This window comes from Aquarana catesbeiana, linkage group LG03 (assembly GCF_042186555.1).
Source record: "Aquarana catesbeiana isolate 2022-GZ linkage group LG03, ASM4218655v1, whole genome shotgun sequence".
Lineage (NCBI taxonomy): Eukaryota > Metazoa > Chordata > Amphibia > Anura > Ranidae > Aquarana > Aquarana catesbeiana.
Genome location: NC_133326.1, coordinates 253,231,232 through 253,253,023, shown reverse-complemented (window position 1 = coordinate 253,253,023; position 21,792 = coordinate 253,231,232). Strand labels below are relative to the sequence as shown.

Here is a 21,792-nt window from a genome sequence, read left to right as displayed (position 1 = left end):
ACACTGAAAAAAATGACACTTTGCTACAATGTAAAGTAGTGAGTGTACAGCTTGTATAAGTGTTAATTTGCCGTCCCCTCAAAATAACTCAACATACAGCCATTAATGTCTAAACCGCTGGCAACAAAAGTGAGTACACCCCTAAGTGAAAATGTCCAAATTGGGCTCAAAGTGTCAATATTTTCTGTGGTCACCATTATTTTCCAGCACTGCCTTAACCCTCTTGGGCATGGAGTTCACCAGAGCTTCAGAGGTTGCCACTGGAGTCCTCTTCAACTCCTCCATGACAATATCATGGAGGCGGTGGATGTTAGAGACCTTGCGCTCCATCACCTTCCGTTTGAGGATGCCCCACAGATGCTCAATAGGGTTTAGGTTTGGAGACATGCTTGGCCAGTCCATCACCTTTACCCTCAGTTTCTTTAGCAAGGCAGTGGTCACCTTGGAGGTGTGTTTAGGGTCATTATTAGGGATGGGCTATCTGTTTGAGTCGAACATGAGTTTGACTCGAACATTGACTGTTCACCCGTTCACCAAACAGAGAACAATTTGGGGTGTTCGCGGCAAATTCGAAAAGCCGTGGAACACCCTTTAAAAGTCTATGGGAGAAATCTAAAGTGCTAATTTTAAAGGTTATTATGCAAGTTATTGTCATAAAAAGTGTTTGGGGACCCAGGTCCTGCCCCAGGGGACATGTATCAATGCAAAAAAAAGTTTTAAAAACGGCCGTTTTTTCGGGAGCAGTGATTTTATTAATGCTTAAAGTGAAACAATAAAAGTGAAATATTCCTTTAAATTTCGTACCTGGGGGGTGTTTATAGTATCCCTGCAAAGTAGCGCATGTTTCTCGTGTTTATAACAGTCCGAGAGCAAAATGACATTTCTAAAGGAAAAAAAAGTCATTTAACTAGCGCTAGTTCCGGCTATTAATGAATTGTCAGTCCCGACAACACACATAAAAGTCATTGAAAATCATTAAAAAATAAAAAAAATAAATAAATAAAAAAGAGATTCCAGCAATGTAATCCAATAAATCCATGCTCCTACTCCAGCAATGTAATCCAATTCTCGATCTCCAGCGATGGATGATCTCCAGTGACTCCAGCGAGGGACACTCACAGGATCCTGCCTCCACTGGCACCCAGCCAATGACGCGTCGCCAGCTTGACAGCTCTTATGTAGCTGAGGGCGGGGCCACCCGTCACGTGACCCCGTCCCCCTCTGACAAGGGGAAATGCCGGGGTTTCCCAGTGATGTGTACGGGTGACCCCGCCCCCCTCTGATGCAACGGGAATCTTTTATTGCATCAGAGGGGGCAGGGTCACCCGTACACGTCACTGGGAAACCCCGGCGTTTCCCCTTGTCAGAGGGGACAGGGTCACATGATGGGTGGCCCCGCCCTCAGCTACATAAGAGCTGTCAAGCTAGGCTGGGTGCCTCTAGTGGAGGCAGGATCCTGTGCGTGTTCCTCGCTGGAGCTGCTGGAGATCATCCATCGCTGGAGATCGAGAATTGGATTACATTGCTGGAGTAGGAGCATGGATTTATTGGATTACATTGCTGGAATCTCTTTTTTATTTTTTATTTTTTTATTTTTAATAAAAGACTTGTTCCAAGCTGTCTCCTGTGGTTTTTTATCATTTCAACACTTTCTTTTTTGTGAAATGGTAGGGGTACAATGTACCCCTTACCAATACACATGGGGGGGCTGGGATCTGGGTGTCCCCTTTGTTAAAGGGGGCTTCCAGATTCCGATAAACCCCCTGCCTGCAGACCCCTCTCGCCCCCCCTCTTTTCCTGCGGCCTGCCAGGTTGCATGCTTGGATAAGGGTCTGGTGTGGATTTTCAGGGGAACCCCACACCATTTTCTTTTCATTTTGGCGCGGAGTTCCCCTTAAAATCCATACCAGACCCTTCGTATGGATTTTTGGGGGGAACCCCGCGCCATTTTTTTTTTTTAATTTTGGTGCAGAGTTCCCCTTAATATCCATAACAGACCTGAAGAGCCTGGTAATGAAATTTTGGGCACCCCCACGCATTTTTATTTATTTTTTATTTTTCAATGACTTTCAATGACTTTTATGTATATTGTCGGAACCGACAATTCATTAATAGCCGGCACTAGCGCTAGTACCTTTTTAAATGACTTTTTTTTCCTTTAGAAATGTCATTTTGCTCTCGAACTGTTATAAACACGGAAAACATGCTCTACTTTACAGGCATACTATAGACACCCCCCAGGTACAAAATTTAAAGGAATGTTTCACTTTTATTGTTTCACTTTAAGCATTATTAAAATCACTGCTCCCGGAAAAACGGCCATTTTTAAAACTATTTTTTGCATTGATACATGTCCCCTGGGGCAAGACCCGGGTCCCCAAACACTTTTTATGACAATAACTTGCATATTAACCTTTAAAATTAGCACTTTTGATTTTTCATGTTCATGTCCCATAGACTTTAACGGTGTTCGCGTGTTCAAACAAATTTTTTGCCTGTTCACATGTTCTGGATGTGAACCGAACAGGGGGGTGTTTGGCCCATCCCTAGTCATTATCATGTTGGAATACTGCCCTGTGGCCCAGTCTCTAAAGGGAGGGGCTCATGCTCTGCTTCAGTATGTCACAGTGCATGGCGTTCATGGCTCCCTCAATAAACTGTAGCTCCCCAGTGCCAGCAGCACTCATGCAGCCCCAGACCATGACACTCCCACCACCATGCTTGACTGTAGGCCAGGCAAACTCGTCTTTGTACTCCTCACCTGGTTGCCACCACACACACTTTACACCATCTGAACCAATAAGTTTATCTTTGTCTCATCAGACCACAGGACATGGTTGCCGTAATCCATGTCCTTAGTCTGCTTGTCTTCAGCAAACTTTTTGCGGGCTTTCTTGTGCATCATATTTAGAAGAGGCTTCCTTCTGGGATGACAGCCATGCAGTCCAATTTGATGCAGTGTGCAGCATATGGTTTGAGCACTGACAGGCTGACCCCCCACCCCTTCAACCTCTGCAGCAATGCTGGCAGTACTCATACGTCTATTTCCCAAAGACAACCTCTGGATATGACGCTGAGCACATGCACTCAACTTCTTTGGTCGACCATGGCGAGGCCTGTTCTGAGTGGAACCTGTCCTGTTAAACCGCTGTATGGTCTTGGACACCATGCTGCAACTCAGTTTCAGGGTCTTGGCCATCTTCTTATAGCCTAGTCCATCTTTATGTAGAGCAACAGTTTTTTTTTTCAGATCCTCAGAGTTCTTTCCCATTTTGCCATGAGGTGCCATGTTGAACTTCCAGAAGTACATCTTCGCCAGCACACCATGGATCAGAAAACAAGGTTGTCCAAAGAAGGTTTTTTAATCGAAAATGGTCACATCACAAGGGGGGTGCAACGTTTCGGGGCCGAAACGTTGCACCCCCCTTGTGATGTGACCATTTTCGATTAAAAAACCTTCTTTGGACAACCTTGTTTTCTGATCCATGGTGTGCTGGCGAAGATGTACTTCTGTTTGATGCTTCCAGAACCCAACTGGTAATCGTTACAGCACCCATTAATGCTCTATGCCGTTTATCCGGGAACGTGTGCGACTGGAATATTGAATTGATGTTGAACTTCCAGTGACCAGTATGAGAGAGTGAGAACGATAACACCAAATTTAACACACCTGCTCCCCATTCACACCTGAGACCTTGTAACACTAATGAATCACATGGTACCGGGGAGAGAAAGTGTCTAATTGGACCCAATTTGAACATTTTCACTTAGGGGTGTACTCACTTTTGTTGCCAGCAGTTTAGACATTAGTAGCTGTGTGTTGAGTTAGTTTGAGGGGACAGCAAATTTACACTGTTATACAAGCTGTACACTCACTACTTTACACTGTAGAAAAGTGTAATTTCTTCAGTGTTGTCACATGAAAAGATATAATAAAACATTTACAAAAATGTGAGGGGGTGTACTCACTTTTATGAGATACTGTAAATATAACAAAAAAATTGGAAGGAACAGATTCAAGTATGTTGGTGGTAGATTTCATGTTAAATTACTGAGAGGTTCAGAGTCAAGTAGAGAAAAGTGGGAGAGAGAGACAAGAACCAGTACAGCCAGGTAAACCAGAAAGAGATGTGGAAGAAACATGTGTTATGGAAAAAATGTGATGTGGGATTTTGTCAGTCTTGGAGGTCAAAAAATATAAGAATGTGTAACAAAGCTTTCTTGAGGCTGGTAATTTTAACAGTAAGGTTTTAAAGGAAGGAAAAGTGCAGAAATATAAAAAATAAACATACATACTCACCAACCTGCTGCAGCATTGATCTGATGTTTTAAGCTGTGGCTTGCTGGCTCTAAGCCTGAGAATTGAACGATTATGTGACTGCTGATCATTCTGTTTTTGGGTCTGCTCTGAGCACAGCGACGTGACTGTCAATTTTTGCTATGGGCTCTGCCCCTCCAGCACTCACTGGAGCACAGGGTCCATTCACCCTGGTAGTGCTAATGCATGGACAAGGCAATTTGCCTTATGTCCTATTTGTTCTGTTCACACAATTGTGTTGCAATAGCATACACTGAAAAAAAGTAGGACACGCAGCACTATTTTTTCACACTGAGTTAAATACACCTGAATGGAATGTCATATAGTGAAATTCCAATAAAGCAGAAAAAAAAGAAAAAAATAATTAGCGTGTCAACACTGTGAACTCCACATAGTAAACTCACATTACAAAGCAGTTGCTGGTGTTAACCAGCGCTTAGCCTTTACAATTAGCAGTTATTATAGGAATTTGTAATTCTGAAGCTACTTCCTGATTAAATTCCTCATATTAAAGTTAAAGAGGAAGTAAAGTCTTATTTTTTATTTTTTTTTAGGAAATAAAGTCTTACTTTTTATGTATTTTTTATAGGTAAGCCTATAATAAGGCTTATCTTTAGGTACTGTGAACATCTCCAAAACTTGCACCGTTTAGGAGATAGAGTGCATGCAGCCGATGAATTCATTGGAGCATGCGCTCTGAAGGTCCGGCTTACCATTCTGGACCTTCAGAGACCCTGACATTACAGCGCCAACGCCCGCGTACCGCCCGCGTACCTGGAAGAAACACCAAGGAAGATGTCAGCTGTATCAGTGGTGTGCGGGCACCGCTGGAAGGCTTTGTTGTAAAGTAAGATGCAAAATAGCTTATTATGCCTTTGTCTTATGCCCCGTACACACCATCGGACATTGATCGGACATTCCGACAACAAAATCCATGGATTTTTTCCGACGGATGTTGGCTCAAACTTGTTTTGCATACACACGGTCGCACAAAGTTGTTGGAATTTCCGATCGCCAAGAACACGCTCACGTACACCACGTATGACGAAACTAGAAAAGGGCAGTTCCGAACCAAGCGCGGCACCCTTTGGGCTCCTTTTGCTAATCTCGTGTTAGTAAAAGTTTGGTGAGAGACGATTCATGCTTTTTCAGACTCGTGGTTTTCAGATCGTTTTCTGCTGTTCAGTTTGTGCTTGTGGGTTTGTATCTGGTCTTCAGTGTGTGCAGCGAGTATAATTGACTTGTTGTTGTGTTCGTGTTCGTTCGTTACTGATTTTCAGGTCGCTCTTCACAGGCTTTGCTGTTCTTCAGTGCATTCTGTTACTTCGTTCTGAGCAGCCGACCGTTTTCTAGCCATGTTGCGTATACGTACTACTCGTAGAGTTCGTGCTGTGTGGGGGCTTGGTGTTGGGGTCCTTACCTTGACACAAGCCCAGTCCATGAACAGGGCGAGGAGGAGTTCATGGACCAAGAATTGGTTGCTCCAGGATGACCAGTTCTGTCATATGCCTTTGCTCCATGAGATCCGTGAGAATAATCCTGATGATTTCAGGAACTTTCTCCGGATGACGGACCCCGTATTTCACCGTTTGTTGGCTTTGCTGACCCCTTATATTAGCAGGCAGGATACCTGCATAAGGCAAGCCATCACTCCAGAGCAGAGGCTAGTCGCCACCCTGCGGTACTTGGCGACGGGGAGAAGCCTGCAGGACCTCAAGTTCTCGACAGGCATCTCCCCCCAGGCTCTGGGGATCATTATCCCAGAGACCTGTTCTGCCATCATTCAGGTCCTGCAGAAGGAGTATATTGAGGTAAGATTTTTAACCTTTAACATCACATTTTATTGTATATAATGTTTGTTAATATATTGTATTTCTTTCCTCATTCCCTAATTACCATGATTGTAATATGCTGCAAATGTCCCCTTTGTCCTCATGCATGCTGGATTTTTTTTTCAATTTTTTTTGTCCTTCATACATATTTGCCTTCACTTACCTCCCCAGCATGCTCTTCTGGGCGTATATCCACCTTGTGTAGTCACTTAACATTGTATTTTGTCAGATCCATAGTAGTGCTTTACCCCAAACACCCCCTAAAATGTGTAAAAATGTGATTTGTGCTTTAAAGTGGCAGAGGCTTTTTTTTGGTGTCCCAAAATCATTTGGAACCCTCCCTCCCCCCAACTGCTAACTCAGCTGATAACAATCCTGTATCTGCTGACTTTGCCAAAGCCATACACACTATACCCACCTCTTTAGTGGTCAGATTTATGGATGAATTCCCCAAAGCAGGTAGTGCAAGGGCCTGCCTGAATACTTTTAAATGGTACTGTTTGAAGTTTTTGTATCATGTTATTATCTTGATAGGTAATATCAGAATGTAAAAATGTGCTAAAATGTGTACAGTGTTCATTTATATTTTTGTATTATGACACTTCTTACCTGTCCAGTGGGCTGCCAATAGTGTAAGGAAGGAGGGGCTGGCCAAAGTAATACACATTATTTATTTACAGGGAGCTGCCCTGTCTGTGGCAGGTGAAACACCCCCAATACAACAATAAACAAAAGAGGCAGGCAGCGCTGGAGAAACTGCTGAAGTTGGGGAAGCCGGTGGTCCCCACGGCAACCATCCCCTATAAGCCAAAATTGGTGGCCTGAGGAGCACTTATCTTAGGGAGCGCAAGAAGGTCACAGATTCCCAGAGATCAGGAGCTGCAGCAGATGACGTTTATGTCCCCAGGCTGTGGTACTATGAGAGACTTTGTTTTCTGTCAGACCAGACTGGAGTCAGGGAATTCCTCTCAACCCTTCCTTCCACTCTTCCTTCCACCCTATCTTTCACCCCAGCTGAGGCTTCCGATGTCCAACCTGGGACTTCCAGCCAGGAAGAAGTGGAGGAGCCTAGCTGGAGCCAGGTATAGCATTCTTCTACACATTTCTGGTCAATAAATAAATGATGTTTACTAGATGTTATTATTGATCACTAATTGCTGAATGAATAAAGTGTTTTACATATCAATAGACAGTAGTGGGCAAAAATAATTGGAACAAGAATGAAAAATGCTGGGCTCAGAATGATAATCTGTTATATTTGTTAACATTCAATTTGCAACAGTCATGAGATGAAAATTGTGTGTGACTGATGAAGAAAAAACTAAAACGATGTCCCTTTTTCATACACAGGAAGACCTCAGCCAGGAGGAGGCTCTGCAATGTGGCACACAGGAGTAGGCTGTGGAATGTGGCACACAGGAGGAGGCTGTGGAATGTGGCAGCCAGGAGGAGGCGGGGGTTAGTGGCAGCCAGGAGGAGGCGGGGCTAAGTGGCAGCCAGGAGAAGGCCGGGCCCAGTAGGAGCCTGACCGACTCGCAGGTTCCTCCCCTCCGCCTTCCAACCAAAAGACCCAGGAAGGGGAGTAATGGGCAGGATTCAGCATTAAGGCTGATTCGGGAGGCTTCTGCGTCCCTCAGAGCCACCCCCACTCCTGAAGAGGCCTTTGCCTGCATGGCTGCCACAAAACTGCAGGGCATGCAGGAGGGTCAACGCCTCCTGTGTGAGGACCTTCTTTAGAAAACACTAACTAAGGGGGTGAGGGGCGAAATCACACACAAAACCCACCTGTGTGAGTTGGACCATCCTCCTCCTCCTCCTCCTCCTACCACAACTCCACCACCACAGCCACAGCGTGGAAGGAAGACTAGAGAGTGATGACCTGGGTTCAGTCTGGTCTGACAAAAGATGCAGGCTCTTGTATGACCACAGCCTGGGGACATACATCTGCTGCTGTTCATGATCTCTTGGACATCTGGACCAGATTGAACTCCCTTATATATGGACTCCTCAGGCCACCAATTTTACAGTAAAATAATTCATGTCTGCCCTGGGGGCCAAAGGCTTCGCCCAATTTCTGCTGTTTCTCCAGCGTTGCCTCCCTCTTTGTTTGGTTCTGATCCCTTAATAAAGGATTTTTTGTTTCAGTTATAATTGACTATGTGTGTTTTCCTTCAAAAAGGACAGTTTGTTTGTGAGGAGGCTGGTACATTTCTAAAATACAATGTGAAATTAACAAGAGACACCAAACAATCTCCTTGAGATGTAAGCTCTAACGAGCAGGGCCCTCTGATCCCTCCTGTATTGATTTGTATTGTAAGTGTACTGTCTGCCCTATGTTGTAAAGCGCTGCGCAAACTGTTGGCGCTATATAAATCCTGTATAATAATAATAATAATTAAATAATACAAGATAATAATGGTGTTGTGGTAACTTGACACACAAAACACACACAAAAATATTCAGGATGTAAAATAAATAAATAAATAAATAAATAAAAACACGATCAGGCTTGAAAACAATACAAACCAAAAAAAATATATATATATATCTTTTTTGTCAGATGTGACAAATCAAAATATATTGATGAAATCACAATAAATAATAAAGAAAGAAGTTTGTGAGAACTCTGTGTGAATATCAGCAGCAAAACTACTTAATTCTTCTAGCATTATAAAGAAGAAGAGAGTGTGCTGCATTAAACAATTTTAAATATTGCAGCCTGACGAAAGTGCTATATCCATTCCGAATGCTAATTTTACCAGACCGAGCTGTTCCGTCTTCTGAGCATGCGTGGCTCTTTGTGCGTCGAAATTGTCCACACATGGTCGGAATTGACGTGATCGGATTTTGTTGTAGGCAAATTTTATAGCCTGCTCTCAAATTTGTGTGTCGGAAAATCCGATGGGAAATGTCCGATGGAGCCCACACACGGTCGGAATTTCCGACAACACGCTCCGATCGCACATTTTCCGTCGGAAAATCCGACCGTGTGTACAGGGCATTACAGGTTTTTGGTTTTTTTCCTCAGGGTTTACAACCTCTTTAATATTAAATTGCTTGCATTATAAAAAAAAAAAAAACAATAACAGTTTAAAAGCAATATGCTGATAAAATATACAAGACTCTTTTAGCAAAATACTACTGGATAGCTCAATTGTTCTGAGGAATGTACAATGTGTATAGTATTTCTTTCAAGCTTCTTTGGTAACCAAACAATAAGTATACAATTTGTAATTACAGTGCAATGACAGTTAGCAACGAGCTAGAAGAGAAGGAAGCTTACATTTTGGTCTTACCTTGACAATGCTTAAAGGGAAAGTATGGATAAATATACCCTGGTATTAGATGTCAAATAAAAAAAATTATCATCAGTCATTAGTAGCTGGGAAATGCTCCATCAGTGATGTGTAGGCAGAAAAAATGCATTGCCAGTGGTCACTAGCAGGTAAAAAAAGCCCTGTCAGTGGCCTGTAGAAGGAAAGAATACCCTAGTATCAGTGGTCAAATAGAGTAAAAAAATGCACCAGTGATAAAGATCAATGGTAGGAAAAAATGATCTGGCATCAGTGGTCAGTAGGAGAAAAAAAATGCAATAGCATTGGTGATCACTAGTAGTAAAAATTCCCCCATATTAATGGTGAGTGGGATGAAGGAAGCCCCAGTGTTAGTGCTCAGTTGGAGGAATAAATGTCCTGACATCAGTAGGAGGAAAATCATTAGGAACTCTAAAGCCCACTGGAAAGCTGTGAAGGGGGCTGTGAGGGTCCCCTTAAAATAATTCAACACACAGCCATTAATGTCTAAACCACTGAAAACAAAAGTGAGTACATCTCTAAGTGAAAATGTCCAAATTGAGCCCAATTGGCCATTTTCCCTTCCCGGTGTCATGTGACTCATTAGTGTTACAAGGTCTTGGGTGTGGGTGGGGAGCAGGTGTGTTAAATTTGGTTTTATAGCTCTCACCCTCTCATACTGGTCACTGGCAGGTCAACATGGCACCTCATGGCAAAGAACTCTCTGAGGATCTGAAAAAAAAGTTGCTCTACATAAAGATGGCCTAGGCTATAAGAAGATTGCCAAGACTCTGAAACTAAGCTGCAGCACGGTGGCCACAGTGGTCGACCAAAGGAGTTAAGTGCACGTGCTCAGCGTCATATACAGAGATTGTTTTTAGGAAATAGACGTATGAGTGATGCCAACATTGCTGCAGAGGTTGAAGGGGTGGGGGGGTCAGCTTGTCAGTGCTCAGACCATACGCCGCACGCTGCATCAAATTGGTCTGCATGGCTGTAGTCCCAGAAGGAAGCCTCTTCTAAAGATGATGCACAAGAAAGCCCACAAACAGTTTGCTGAAGACAAGCAGACTAAGGACATGGATTACTGGAACCATGTCCTGTGAGCTGATGAGACCAAGATAAACGTATTTGGTTCAGATGGTGTCAAGCGCGTGTGGCGGCAACCAGGTAAGGCGTACAAAGACAAATATGTCTTGCCTACAGTAAAGCATGGTGGTGGGAGTGTCATGGTCTGGGGCTGCATGAGTGCTGCTGGCACTGGGAAGCTATATTTCATTGAGGGAACCATGAATGCCAACATGTACTGTGACATACTGAAGCAGAGCATGATCCCCTCCCTTCGGAGACTGGGCTGCAGGTAGTATTCCAACATGCTAATGACCCCAAACACACCTCCAAGATGACCACTGCCTTGCTAAAGAAGCTGGGGGTAAAGGTGATGGACTGGCCAAGCATGTCTCCAGACCCAAACCCTATTGAGCATCTGTGGGGCATCCTCAAATGGAAGGTGGAGGAGGGCAAGGTCTAACATCCACCAGCTCCGTGATGTCGCCATGGAGGATTGGAAAAGGACTCCAGTGGCAACCTGTGAAGCTCTGGTGAACTCCATGCCCAAAAGGGTTAAGACAGTGCTGGAAAATAATGGTGGCCAGAAAAAATATTGACACTTTGGGCCCAATTTGGACAGTTTGTACATTTTGTAGCAAAGTGTAATTTCTTCAGTGTTGTCACATGAAAAGATATAATAAAATACACAGAAGTGGTTGCAGAACCTAGGATTCATTTGGACAGATAATGTTTTTATGCTCGAGATAGACATGTCTCATGTAGACATGTGCAATTCATTTAATTACGAATCAAAATTCAAACATAATTTTCGTTATTTGGAGATTCAGATGTATCTGAATCTCTGAATCACATCAGTAACGAATTTCAACAAATCCAAAATAATTTATAACGAAGCAACAACATTTATTTATATTCATTAATATAATTAATTTCATTCAAAAAACCATAGCTGCTGATTTTTAATAAACAGACACTCACATGTCCAGGGATCCAGATCTGTCCTAACCCGAGCCAGTTTCTTTACCAGTCTTCAGATCCCAACACCAGCATCATAACTGTGGGCAGCCAGCTGTGACTCCTTGTAGCTTCCCAGCCAGCTGCCCACTGAGCATGCGCGAGCCTCGCTGTGCTTTGTGAATGGTCCCAGAGGGCTGCAGACAGGGAGGGTGGGAGGAGAACTTCCGCTCAGATCGCCTAGGCAATCTGAGCGGAAGTAGGAGTGTGTAACCCTCAAAACTAGTAACCCACTCCTCCTCCCAAATAAATACTATCCAAATGAGGCAGAGGATGAGAGGGAGGGAGAGGTAAAGCAGAACCCTTTTGAGTGAAGTTTCGCTTTAAGCTAAGTCATAATAATAATTGCAGTGCCAATCAATTTCGGCTGAACCCAAAAAAAAAAAAAAATCCTTCTTTATTATCTATTTAGGTTGTAAGGATTTTAGCAAACTTGTACAGCCCTACCTATTTCTATTTATATGGAAATTCACATATGGATTCCACTTTCTACCTTGCTGAAGCTACTTTCTAAATTATGATTGTGGAGTGCTGTAGTCACATGGTCAGTCATGGGGACAGCAACCAGCTAATTTAGATGGCAATGACATTTCTGAGGTATACCTGTAATGTATAGAGAAAGCCCCAATATAAAAAAAAGTCATGTTAATTCAATAGGAAACCCCCTTTCAAAAAGTGACAGGGTGTAGGGGATTATGAAGTAAGAATGTCTGTCCCTTGTAACTTAACTAACCTAATAAAGAGTAGAATACTTTATTTATTAAAGGAACTTATATAGTGCCAATTATTTATGCAGCACTTAACACATATTGTGCATTCACATCAGTCTCTGCCCTGAAGGAGCTTACAATATAAGGTCCCTACCTCACATTCATACATACACATACTAGGACCAATTTACCTACCAGCATGTCTTTGGAATATGGGAGGACAACTGAGTACCTAGATGAAATATGTACAGGGAGAACATGCAAATTCTGTGCAGGTAGTGCTGTGGTTGGGATCCAAGCCAGCAGCCCTCATGTTTCGCCACTTTCTCATTAGAACATTATAAGATTAAGGAAGCACAGTATTTCCTTATTAGGGCCAATAGACCATGGAGCAGGGATCCTCACTCTATAACTATCACTCTACTCACTCTATACAGAATCCTGCTCAATTACTAACCTCCAGTCAGATGTGTGGTACAGAAAATAAAGGATAGAACATGAACCCAATAATGAAATGTTAATTATTATTAATACAGTTCTTGAATAGTTTCATACATTCAAATAGAAAGTATGGGCTCATTTCTATTTTAAGGCTAAGTTCACATGAGGGTATGAATAAGGGGCAGTAACAAACAGTAAGTTGATCTATTTTTTTACTGCTCCTTGGCTGCTTCCTAACAAGTTAACATTGCACTTAAAGTGTGCTGTACACATTGCCTTGGCCAAGATACTTTGCTTCGTGGTGCAGCAAAAAAATACAGCATGCTGTCATTGGCTGGAGGTGCTGGCTACCACATGCAATCATTGAGGTGAACAGTACCACACCACAACCATGTGCCAAATGGTTCCAGCACTGTAGTTCCATGTAAAATTTCCCTTTGAATTAAAAAAAAAGGCAGACACTCAAGAGGTAGCAGTGTCCCCTCCTGAACATCTGGAAGTTGCTTTTCTACCACCCTCTGAAAACAATCTACCAAGGGGGAGCAAAGTCTGTTGCCCAGATGAACGAACTGTAAAGCAATTTTTATGTGACCACTTAGTGTAAAATATACAGAGTAGCAGAAACAAATATACTAATATATTTTAAACTGAAATTAAAATTATTACAGAAAAAGTGTTATTCAATGTAATTCTTGTGCTTGATATGCATGTTATCCAAGATCTGTATTTGATTATTTTACATAAGGCTATTATTAACCAAGCACGGATGTGCCATATTTCCTACAAATGTAGTACATTCCTTACAGCTGCATTATCAGATAGCGGTTGTGTCTCACGCGGTTCTCAACCTCTGAACAGCAGTTTTGAAGACACCATATGTCACATATTTTCTTGTAAATTGTAAAAAAAAAAAATAAAAAAAGGAGAGGAAGAAAACACATTTCTGTTAAAGCTAGCATTTTCTTTTTTTAGTGTTTGCTTGAACAAATGCTTTAAATCAGTACATAGCTCCGATTAAGTGTATGTTTGTGCAGACATTGTCCCATGGATTTGCAAGCCTTCTGTATAATGCAGATTTCACTCATCCATACGCAGTGTAAACATGGCAGTGTGAGACTATTCAACGTCACAATGACACATTTATTCCTCTCCACTGGTAGCATGGAACAAGCTCACCCACCCCCTGAAATGTAGGACAGCTAGAGATATTTCCCAGCCAAGTCAAGGAAGATTCTGTACTCTCAATGCAAGCTGTAGATTTCACATACTACTTTACTGAGAGCCACAAACACAACAAAGCAGCAAATAACCACAAAACAGTACCAATGTCAGCTGCCTCAGTGGTATTATACCATCCATCCTTAAAGCTAACATATTGCACAAATACAGTGTTAACTAAATGATCTCAATATATTACACTATTATCATTAGGCTGTAAATAAATGTATGTTGAATCAGGTTACCTGATCAATGCTGGAATTCCTATTCACGTCTTGCTTTATATTTCTTTTTTTTTTTAGAAGTATGAATGAATACACTAGAGTGTTTCACTGACGTTTCAGAGGTTTTAGTAGGAGGAGTAGACTGAGAATGATCTTGCTGTTTGTATTAGCAAGGGAAGGGAGGGTGACGAGTCTTGGGCTGGTCTTTCTTGCTCACTTTCTGCATTCAGCGTTCTGTACAAGCGCCTCAGGCAACCCAGCCCAAATATTTCTATGGATGTAATGTGCTATTAAGGAAGCTGGTGTTAAAGTGAGGCTTCAAATTGTTCAGCAATGCAAATTCAGCTTACTGTCTGACTAAAGGATTTCGCAATGGCTTCTTTAACAATGCACCGCATGAATTGATACATACGGCGTACCTGCCCATAGCAACAATTCAGCTTTTACCTTTAAAAACTTTAGGGTAGTCAAATAAAAAAAAGTCGCTTGCTGACTGGTTTTAGATTGTTTACATTCCTAAAGTATGTACAGCCCAAACTCCTTTTTTTAGTTTTGGATAGAGCAGGGAAGGATTAAAACCCTTGCCAGATTTATATTGCTGTTTGTGTCCTGGCTAGGTAGATTCATGCCTCAGGGGACATGGATCAATGCAAAAAAAAGTTTCAAAAACGGCCGTTTTTTCGGAAGCAGTGATTTTAATAATGCTTAAAGTGAAACAATAAAAGTGTAATATTCCTTTAAATTTCGTACCTGGGGGGTGTCTATAATATGCCTGTAAAGGGGCGCATGTTTCCCATGTTTAGAACATTCTGACAGCATAATGACATTTCAAAGGAAAAAAAGTCATTTAAAACTACTTGCGGCTATTAATGAATTGCTGGTCCGAAAATACACAAAAAGTTCATTGATAAAAACGGCATGGGAATTCCCCACAGGGGAACCCTGAAACAAAATTTTAAAAAAAATGACGTGGGGGTCCCCCTAAATTCCATACCAGGCCCTTCAGGTCTGGTATAGATATTAAGGGGAACCCTGTGCCAAAATGTAAAAAAAAATGGGGTGGGGTCCCCCCAAAAATCCATACCAGACCCTTATCCGAGCATGCAACCTGGCAGGCCGCAGGAAAAGAGGGGGCACGAGAGAGCACCCCCCCTCCTGAACCGTACCAGGCCACATGCCCTCAACATTGGGAGGGTACTTTGGGGTAGCCCCCCAAAACAGCTTCTCCCCATGTTGATGGGGACAAGGCCTCATCCCCACAACCCTTGCCCGGTGGTTGTGGGGGTCTGCGGGCGGGGAGCTTATTGGAATCTGGAAGCCCCCTTTAACAAGGGGACCCCCAGATCCTGGCCCTCCCCCCTGTGTGAAATGGTAAGGGGGTACAAAAGTACCCCTACCATTTCACAAAAAAAACTGTCAAAAATGACAAGAGACAGTTTTTGACAATTCCTTTATTTAAATGCTTCTTCTTTCTTCTATCTTCTTTCTTCTATCTACTATCTTCTATCTTCTATCTTCCTTCGGTTTCTTCCTCCATCTTCTTCTTCTTCTGGTTCTTCTGGTTCTTCTGGTTCTTCCTCTGGTGTTCTCGTCCGGCATCTTCCTCTGCGGCGTCTTCTTCTCTTCTTCTCCTCGTGCCGCTCCGCATCCATGATGGCATGGAGGGAGGCTCCCGCTGTGTGACTGTCAGGAAAAGCCCTCTTGCAGTTATCCCAGCAGATTGAGGGTTAAACGAATGCCTGTGCATAGAAGCGCCATCTGGCACTCGCACGCGCGCAATAGTGCCAATAGCGCTAATGGCGCTAACAAACGTACGCGCATGCGCAATAGCGCCAATAGCGCTAACGGGCATGCGCAATAGCGCCACTTGGCGCCAAAGATAGGCTATTTAAAGAAGATTGTTCCAATGCTGCCTTGCTGTCCGGTCTACAGTGTTTCCTGAGACCCCTGCTACTTTGTTACCAGTTTTCCTGTATCCAGTACTTACTTGGCTTATTCCTGACTTACCTGCTTGCTGCCCACCCCGATCTTGGCTTGGACTCTGACTATTCTCTTGGTTTGCCCTTCTGTACCTGATCTGCCCACCAGTACCTTGACCCGGCTTGTCCTGCATCAACATGGGGACAAGGTGTTTTGGGGGGCTACCCCAAAGCACCCTCCCAATGTTGAGGGCATGTGGCCTGGTATGGTTCAGGAAGGGGGCGCTCTCTCATCCCCCGCTCTTTTCCTGCGGCCTGCCAGGTTGCGTGCTCAGATAAGGGTCTGGCATGGATTTTGGGGGGGACCCCACGCCATTTTTTTTTAATTTTGCGTGGGGTTCCCCTTAAAATCCATACCAGACCTGAAGGATCTGGTATAGATTTTGAGGGGGACCCCACGCCATTTTTTTTTTTTAATTTTGTCCGGGGTTCCCCTTAATATCTATACCAGACCTGAAGGGCCTGGTATGGAATTTAGGGGGACCCCCACATCATTTTTTTTTAACATTTTGGTTCGGGGTTCCTCTGTGGGGAATTCCCATGCCGTTTTTATCAATGAACTTCTATGTGTATTGTCGGACCGGCAATTTATTAATAGCCACGAGTAGTTTTAAATGACTTTTTTTCCTTTGAAATGTCATTTTGCTTTCAGACTGTTATAAACATGGGAAACATGCGCCCCTTTACAGGCATACTATAGACACCCCCCCAGGTACGAAATTTAAAGGAATATTACACTTTTATTGTTTCACTTTAAGCATTATTAAAATCATTGCTCCCAAAAAAACGGCTGTTTTTAAAACTTTTTTTTGCATTGATCCATGTCCCCTGGGGCAGGACCCAGGTCCCCAAACACTTTTTATGACAATAACTTGCATATAAGCCTTTAAAATTAGCACTTTTGATTATTCATGTTCGTGTCCCATAGACTTTAACGGTGTTCGCGTGTTCAAACAAATTTTTTGCCTGTTCGCAAGTTATGGTACGAACCGAACAGGGAGGTGTTCGGCTCATCCTTAATCCCCACTAGCCCTCATGGTGATCACTGTCACCGAGCCAGAAAGTGATGGGGAATACAAAATTTTGGAACTGTCACTAGAAGAGATGAGGCTAAAACATCCAGTGGGGACAACTGTTATGCCTCGTACACACAGTCGGTTTTTCCGATGGAAAATGTTCGATGGGAGCCTTTGATCGGAAATTCTGACCGTGTGTAGGCTCCATCGGACAGTTTCCAACAGAATTTCCGTCGCACTAAATTTGAGATCTGGTTTTCAAATTTTCCGACAACAAAATCCGTTCGCATAAATTCTGATCGTGTGTACACAATTCTGACACACAAAGTTCCACGCTTGATCAGAATCAAGCAGAAGAGCTGCACTGGCTAATGAACTTAATTTTTCTCGGCTCGTTGTACGTGTTGTACATCACCACGTTCTTGACGTTCGCAATTTCCGACCAACTTTGTGTGACTGTGTGTTTGCAAAACAAGTTTGAGCCAACATCCGTCCGAAAAAATCCATGGATTTTGTTGTCGGAATGTCCGATCAATGTCCGATCATGTGTACGGGGCATTATACCGACAACTGTCTAAAGCTGGCCATATACTGCAGTGGTGGCCGGTGATCTATTTTTTGGGGAGACCCCCCTCCCCCGTCGCTTGGTTGCTTGGTGAACAAACCCCCCCCTGCTCACCGTCTGCTCACCAGCCCCGTACCAGCCACTTACCCCATCCAGGTTGCGGGCAGCTTCGTGGCTTCCCTGAGTCTCCGAGCGAATATAAATTTGCTATTGTCACACAACTGGGTGTGCTTGGGGGTTGATTAGGGCCTCACATGCTTAAAAAAAAAAAAAACATTGAAATCCATGCATCCAGCGCCCTGCATGTTGATTAGGTGCATGGATTAGGAGGGCGGCCCCCCTGCAGCCCTAATGGAGCGGCCGCCACTGATACACTGTAGGATTTCTTTATTGATTCCCCAATCTGTGCTAAATAGCATGCGTGGAGGAATCTCTACTGATGGGTATTGTATTCTGACAGCCAACACCCACAGTGGACAGTTTTTTAGGCAGTGATACAGGAGCGGCTGATACTGCCACCTCCTGAATGCCTGTTTTTTTGACAGGCAAACAGCGTATTTTAATGGGAAAATGATGTCCCATTCAAGTGAACGGGGTGGTGCTGCAACCATGAGCCAAATGATAGGTTTGTGGTTGCAGCACAGCCCCTTTCACTTGAATGGATCGCAGGCAGCAGGGTACTGCAGGTCAAAAGTGAAAAAGTCAAAAGGGATATGATTTTTGCTGGAGTAGGTGTACAACTTTATTAGGTCACTGTGTTATTTTAAGATGGTCATCCAGGGGCTGAAAAACCATGGCTCAACTACTTATTTTTACCATTCCCCGATAGCAGGTGTAAATGAACCCTAAGGGCTTGTTCACATCAGCAGCATTGGGCCCTATTTGGCAACAATGCGCAATGCAATCCCAACTCAAGAACAAGGCAATTTACCTTATGCCCAATACTTCAGTTGTTAACAGAATTGCACTGTGCGTTCCAATGCAACGCAATGCATTGAAACGCACAAAAAGACATAGATTTATATAAATGTAAAAAAAAAGCAAACACTGCAATATGTTTTAATAATGCACTGCTGTTCATATTGCACAACAACTTACATGTGTTATGTGCACAATAATGCAAGCCATGGGATGTGAACAAGCCAGACCCTGCTTCTCTATGTGCTATTCAACTTGTGACCTATTTTAAATACAGTAAACAAAATAAAAAAAAGTGAAGTGCTATCTAAAATATGTAATCATGTAAAACAAACTGTGTGACAAATTTCAAACTTCATGTAAATTAAGTAAACTAAGTAAAGATACACTATATTACCAAAAGTATTGGGGCGCCTTCCTTTACACGCACATGAACTTTAATGGCATCCAAGTCTTAGTCAGTAGGGTTCAATATGGAGTTGGCCCACCCTGTGCAGCTATAACAGCTTCAAACTATATATAGACTGATTCTATATGCATATACTCTATGCTGGTCCATGTATGATCTGGGTTCTGTCATATAACCCACCGGCGCTCCTGGCCCCTCCCTCCTGCCGAGTGCCCCCATAGCAAGCTGCTTAATATGGGGGCACCCAAGCAGGCTTGCTCCCGAATCGCTGCTCTGTGCGTCCATTCACAAATGGAGCATGGCTTGGCCCCGCTCTCTCCTCATTGGCTGACTGGATGTGATTGACAGTAGTGGGAGCCAGTGGCTCCCGCTGCTGTCTCAGCCAATGAGGAGGAAGAGGCCAGGGAGAGCTACTGCTCTCGTGCACATCTCTGGATTGAGATGGAGCTCAGGTAAGTATTGGGGGGGTTGAGGGGGCTACTTCAGGGTCTATGCGTAAAGGTAAAAAACCTTCTTTGTGCAGCAGTCCCCCAGCCCCCTTCTAATATTTACCTGAGCTCCCTCTTGATCCAGCGATGTGCACGAGAGCATCAGCTCTCCAAGGACTCTCCTTCCTCATTGGCTGAGACAGGAGTGGGAGCCATTGGCAATTGTCAATCACAGCCAGGCAGCCAATGAGGAGATAGAGGGGGCGGGGTCAAGTCACACTTCTGTGTCTGAATGGGCACGCAGAGCAGCCACTCGGGAGCGCGCCTGCTTGGGTGCCCCCATTGCAAGCTGCTTGCTCTGGGGGCACTCGACAGGAGGGAGGGGCCAGGAGTGCCAGTGGGGGGGAACCAAGAAGAGAAGGATCCGGACTGCCCTGTGCAAAACTGCTGCACAGAGCAGGTAAGTATGAAATGTTTGTTATTTTTTTTTGCCTTTAATATAACTTTAAGTTGGCTGTTGTGTTGCCCATTAAATCTGTTCGATAGGCCTCCCAACATCTAACTGAAGGAACACAGGTTGTAGGCTAACAGTACTGCTGCTAATTGCAAGGTACTGTAGTAGCTTATCTCTGTCAGCCTGAAGCAGGATCTCCAGGTAAAAAAAAAACTTTGCAATATATTCACAAAAATAATTTTTATAAGAAAACTGACATGATGCCAAACATACAAAAAAATAGGTTTACATATACTAAATCTAGGAGGATGCTTATTGTTGATATTCAAAAACATAATAATACCTTATCTATCATTACTTATTATTAGATTATTAGATAAAGTTGCATTTTAAAATGAATAGTAAGTTTTAAATACTTTTTTTATTTGAAGATCTTAAAAAAAATGTCCTTCAAAGTCATTGAGATCACGTTACATCATATGACTTTTATACTGCTGGAAGAGGCACAAGAAATACAGGATCTCTGCCAGAGAAGCATGTAGGGGTGGGATTTCAGTGTAGAGTTAACACTTTAGATGAATTATATTCTTCAGTAATGTAACTGCATGTATATTCTACAGAGACCAATAGAATATAATAATATAACCAAACCATAACAATTCATTCCATAACATTACACACATTTGCTAATACATAGCCACAAGCAAAAGTAATGAAAATACAATTCTTCATACAATAAACAATATTTGCTGTGATTTCTAAACTCTGACAAATACTGGTAAATCATAGGAATGGTTCCCCTGCCGTGTGCAGCTATTGAAAATAATACATTGCAATGTTTATTACTGAATTTGCTAAGTTCTTGTGCCTGGCTGACATATGTGATTTAGCCTAATGGATATGCTTACAGTTAGCACATTTGCAAATGCCTATCATAAGATTTAGCAAATTTATACCTTTGCTGAGAATCATGGATCTGTTACTGAATTGCACATTTCACTAACTAGCAGCTTGAGGCTAAGAATAACAAAATTTGAATTATTCTCACATGTTATGTTTTGATAGAAAATGTGTACATTGTTATTGTTGCAGGTGTTTTTTTTTTTTTTTCTTTCAGATACTGAACAATGTTAATAATATTAAGCTGCCTAATGTATGGTACTACTTTTTGCATACTCTTGTAAAATATTACAGTATAACATTATGTAATGTGTTTACTGCAGTAGAAATAAAACACTGGTCAAGAATTAATCGAGAAAATAATTTTACAAGCCTGATGGTGAAAGAGTTCAGTTCAGGTGAGCTTGCTTGCATGGGATAAACCTTGTTATTCAAAATACTGTGAATGGAATGAAATCGCGTGAGACACTTAATGAAGTGAGGAAGCAATTAATGATGGAAAAGTCCAAGCAACAACTGACAGGTAACTAAACCAAATGTATTTTGTGTCACGATACCGGTAAATGTACTTGAACCATGTAACCACAAATATGTATATATATTTTTTGTGAATATTTGGTCAGACATAAATTCATTCATACTTAACAATAAAAAAGATTTACCTCTAATTGGGACTTTGAACGGGCAGTACTTCTCTACAAATCAACCCGTAATTATAGAAAAATAATGTTATTTTATTGGAAAAAGTTAAAAATAGTTGGATATACAATACATAGAAAATGCAGGATGCTAATACAAAGATATAAATGTATGGAGACTAATGCGCAAAAACCACAATCTAAACAGGAAATAACCAATCTAAGACTATCAGTAAGGTACTAGGTAAAGAGCTGCCAACATAGATGGGTCCACTCAGCTCCCCCAAAAGAAACAATAGGTTCATATAAAATATGTGGCGCTATTCTACCCTCCTGTACCACACTATGGAAAAATGTCTACTGA

General features: G+C 42.6%; 1 protein-coding gene across 3 annotated transcripts in view; it reads right to left on the bottom strand.

Moving 5' to 3' along the window:
* SLC16A7 (solute carrier family 16 member 7) overlaps positions 1-14,330 on the bottom strand; it is a 154,370-nt gene extending 140,040 nt beyond the window's left edge. The window contains exon 1 of one of the 3 annotated variants that reach the window (XM_073619983.1): positions 14,143-14,330. Coding sequence is in view for 2 of the 3 variants with exons in the window: in XM_073619981.1 (XP_073476082.1) it covers positions 4,305-4,389 (85 nt within the window). In the remaining variant the exon portion in view is untranslated. Of the gene's footprint in view, positions 1-4,300; positions 4,529-14,142 lie in introns of those variants that run through there. The other 2 variants (XM_073619981.1, XM_073619982.1) reach the window with 2 other exon arrangements.
* Positions 14,331-21,792: the final 7,462 nt, after the last annotated feature.